The sequence below is a fragment of the Globicephala melas genome, chromosome 1, assembly GCF_963455315.2.
Source record: "Globicephala melas chromosome 1, mGloMel1.2, whole genome shotgun sequence".
Classification (NCBI taxonomy): domain Eukaryota; kingdom Metazoa; phylum Chordata; class Mammalia; order Artiodactyla; family Delphinidae; genus Globicephala; species Globicephala melas.
In genome coordinates this window covers 172,746,966-172,751,144 of record NC_083314.1, presented here as the reverse complement: position 1 = coordinate 172,751,144, position 4,179 = coordinate 172,746,966, and the positions used below count along the sequence as shown (strand labels likewise).

The following is a 4,179-nucleotide window of genomic DNA, read 5'->3' as shown; positions in this document are numbered from 1 at the left end:
TTTTAGGTTGGCATTTTGCGTGCTTCTCACATTATGCCATATGGCCAGAAACATTCCTTCTAGAGACTGCCATTATTATCTTGGATAAGATGGTGGAATGTTAGAAAAAGAGAATCACAGAAACTCACTGTAATGGGAAATTAAAAGGACAGAATGTCAGAGCTGTGCACAGGGGCCACCCATGTCAGACCCACGCTGTGTCCCAGCACTTAGCACACTGTTGGCACATGGTGGGTGCTCAAGAAACGAACGAATGAACGAAACTGTAGACTAATTGAGCCCTACGATGATAGACTCTGAGGATCAGTATTAGAATTATGGGAAAATATCATTCACATATTCGGAAGAGGGAACTGAGATCCCGGAGGGGGGGTTATAGAATCTTCTGGGTGCTAAAGGGCCCCCGGGCATGGCTCTTCCTCATCTGGGAGCTCTCAGGGAGGGATGGGTTTGCAGGAAAGGAATTTTCCAGAGGGAGGGGCTCTGGTGCCAACGTTCCGGAGGTCTGGGGCTCCAGCAGCTGGAGGGCAGGGGGCCGCAGGGAAGAAGCGGAGCACAGCCTTAGCAGGGCGGGGTAGGTCCGGTGCACAGCTTGTTGGGGTAACGGGCGTATTTGCGGTCGTAGGTGCCCAGGTTGTCGCGAAAGCAGAGAGCAGCCCTCTTGTCACACTCGCAGGTCTGTTGTTGGCAGGTGGTTCTGCCGGCTGGATGGGACGAGGTGAGTCAGGGCCTGGGCGCCTCGGTCCTGCCACTCTCAGACATGCAGGGGACTGCTCTGGGGTCCCTGTTCTCAGCCCCATTCTGCTGGAAGCCCATTCTCATGGGGGATGTTCCAGGGATGGGTGAGAGAAAGGGCAGAGTCCCAGAGGGCCTGCTGGGGCCCAGGATGCTGGGAAGGCTGGAAGTTTGTTCTCCTGTCCTTTCCCAAGCCCACTCCACTGCCCTTAGCCCTTTCCCCCATGGGGAAACCATCTGGTTCACTAACTGTCGTCCACCTCAGCCCAGGGAGAGTGCATTTCCAGGCAACTCCTTCTCCCATGTAATGCGTTACTGACAGTGAGGCAGCCGTCAGCCAGAGAGGAAAGCTGGGAAGCTTACAGCAGCTCAACCTCAGATGGCCTCGGCGTGCCCCAGAGGGACTGAAACTGGGACCTGCTCGGCCGTGCCTATCTCCCTCAGAGCGGACGAAGCCCATTTTCCTAGCATTAACTTTAGGGCTCCCCCTCCACACGTGGCCACACCCTGCCTGGGGAGCAGAGCTGACGTCAGCTCTGCAGGCACCAGGGGCCCCAAAGCCTCCTCTTCCCTCCACTGCCTCTGTCTGCCCTGACTGGCTCTGGCTCCTTTTTGTCCCCGCGAAGACATCCCCCAGCTCAGAAATAACCAGCTTCCTCACTGTGCTTTGCAAAGGTCAGCCTCGTTCCCCATCCGGGTTCTGCTCTCACCTGCTCTTTCAGCAGCAGTCAGAGTTGGAAGGGGCTTAACAGCCACGTCAGCTCCTTTGGGGGGTTCTTACCAGAAGCTGGACTAAGCCAGGGAACTGAGTGATTGTCTCCCTTTTGTAGATGAGGAAGTAGAGGCTTTTGAGGGGTTACGTCACTTGCCCAAAGACATACAGTGGGTAGGTGACTCCCTGACCCGGTGTCCCTCTTCACCTAACACCTCCCCTCACTCATCCTCTCAGTGCCGTCCCTGACAGGTGGCTTCCTAGCCTTGCATGAACCCCCAGGGATGGGGAGCTTACTACCTGTCAAAGCTGCCTTGCTGGGAACAGGCATCTCTGAGCCAAATCTGCCTCCAGTGGTTCTGGTCCTTGTTCTGCCCCTCCCCCAGGACAGACCTTAGAGATCTGAGCTGAGTCTTCTTTGACCCTCCTAGACCCTCCTGCTGTGCCCCACGCTGGGCCTGCCCTCCTTCCAGGCTGCTCCTGGCTTTGCGGCAGGAAGAAGGTTTGGTTCTCTGATCTGAGCTCCCTCCACGGGGCTGGGCTGCGTGGAGCCCTCCGCACTCTGACTCGGGGCAGGCTGCTTCCCCAGGCTGGGGACCAGAGGAAAGCTACTTGGTCCAAGTGGGCACGGGGCCTGGCAAGGATGAGCACCGGTGCATTCAGCCTTTGGGAGCAGGGTCTGCTGTCCCAAATCCAAGCTCCAGCTCTCTCTGTCTGGGGCTCTGCCCTCAAGGCTCTGTCCTGGGAACCTTGCCTCTAGCTGCCACCCAGGCCCTGGCGAGGGCTGTGTGGGTACAGCCGCTCTGGGGCTCAGCTCTACCCCCTTTGGCTCCTCTCCCCAGAAGCTGGAGCTGGGAAGGCTCTGGCTGGGGAAAGTGCCTGGGGTCAGGGCAGGAGCTGATGGGTCACGTGCTCTCTAGGCTGGGTGCCACAGGAGCATCTGGGTGGATGGACCGGTCTCTCCCCACTTCCGTGATGATGGAAGATCCCACGCCCGCCCCAGCCCAGGTGACCAGGCTCAAGGGGCTCCATCACGAGAGGGTTCCTAGCTGAAGCTCTCCCCCAACCTGGTGTCTGGGGGAGTCTAGGGCTGTTCACTTACCACAGAAGATGCCGTGCCTGCTGGCAGAGAAAAGATACGTTTCCAACATGGGTTCACAGCCCAGCTTCTCCAGACTCCCATAGCAGCAGTCATGGGCGTGGCAGCACCTGTAAGGGTCATGGTTGGCTTGGAGGGGCCTGTGAGCCAGGCTGGGCAGAACCAGGGGCTGCCTGGGGGGCTCAGTGCCCAAAGGGGCTCAAAGTGGAGGTCGGCCCCAACTTTCTAGGTGCCCCCAGCCCCTCCCTCCTCCCAGGATGCTCCCCCGGCCTCTCCATCCTCCAGCGAGGTGCTCTACCTGCTGGGCCACCTGCTCACCAGTCTGTCTGGTCCACTGGCCCGTGGGAGCCGCCGAAACCACAGTGGCAGCCATAGTCAATGTACTGCAGCACAGGCTGCCCCTTCATTCTCTCAGTCATCACCCCGAACTGGACCACGTTCCCGACAGCCAGGGCCACTGCTGGGAGGGAGGGTGGAGGAGGTCAGATCCCTCAGGGCCCCACCCTCTGCAGCCAGCTGCCCCTGATGTGCCCCCAAATCTGAGTCCAGACATCTCTCCGATTGTCTAGGTGACCTCACCTCCCTAAGCACCTCATTCCCAATACTAACAATGCTAAGCAGTAATAATGTCCCCATGACATCATCGCACCTTGATCCCCTAGTCCTCACCCGCGTCGTGTCAGCACACGTGACCCCCTACCCCCCACCCCGCTCTCCTTCCATCATCTCCCAGAATACCACCCACTCATCCTCCCGGGTCCCAACCCTTCCTGATCACCTCCCCAGGTGTCAGCCCCATCCCCGCAGGAACTCTGTCCCTGTCAAGTCCCATCAGATGTCACTGGATAAGCTTCCAAACCACCTGGACTTCCCCAAATTCCTCTAGGTCCTGATGATGCAGCAATGGGGGGCTGCTGACCCGGGCAGGTTAGAGTCAAAAATGGAAACTTAAGTGAGGGATGGAGCGGGGGTGGCAGGAGCTCGTGTGCTGTCTGGGATCCCTGCCAGCCCCTCTCCCCCACCCCACCGGGCCATCCGGGCTGCTGTCTTCCCCTCTCCCCCCTCTCCACTGACTAGTGATGGCTCCGGAAGAACTGGCCTCCTCAGGATGTCCAATCACACCCTCCTCAGGGCCCAGCTCAGGGGCCTCCAGGGAGTTGGGGATTCCTAGCTGGGGCAAGGGAGGGGTAAAGGCAGGAAGGTTACTTACCCATGAGGCAAAGTAAGGTTGGAAGAGGGGGAAGCTTCATTCTGCTGGGAGGGGAGGGGTGCAGGGAGTAGAGAAGCTGGGCTGCAGGAGAAGGAAGTCAGCAGGGGTGCCTCTGATCTCAAGGCCTCTCTGCATTAGTTAAATACCAGGGTCCTGTCCACTCCCCCTCATTAACCCCTGAATGCCCAGTGACGTAATGATACTTCCTGGTCTGACACTTTGGCCAAGTCTCCAGGGGAGGAGCCAGCCTGGGGCCTGTGGGCTCTGCTTCCAGGCAGTTTGGGGAAGGTGGGGGTCGATCTGTGGGCCTTCCTCTCTCCGCCCTTCCCCTCCCCTCCTCCTTTCCCCAAATCACCGTGCTTGGTCCCACCGAGGAGCTATATGTCTTGGCTGTGCTAGGCGCTCTTCATTCTTGGTGTCTTT

The 4,179-nt window shown here is 58.8% G+C and overlaps 1 protein-coding gene across 1 annotated transcript; it reads right to left on the bottom strand.

The window, feature by feature from the left end:
* Positions 1-561: 561 nt before the first annotated feature.
* LOC115863444 (group IIE secretory phospholipase A2-like) lies at positions 562-3,796 on the bottom strand. Its single transcript, XM_030876318.2, has 4 exons — positions 3,757-3,796; positions 2,865-3,003; positions 2,550-2,656; positions 562-704 (listed from the first exon to the last, which is right to left on the bottom strand). Exons 1-4 carry the CDS (start codon positions 3,794-3,796, stop codon positions 562-564), a joined length of 429 nt encoding a protein of 142 aa, XP_030732178.2.
* Between the last annotated feature and the right edge of the window lie 383 nt (positions 3,797-4,179).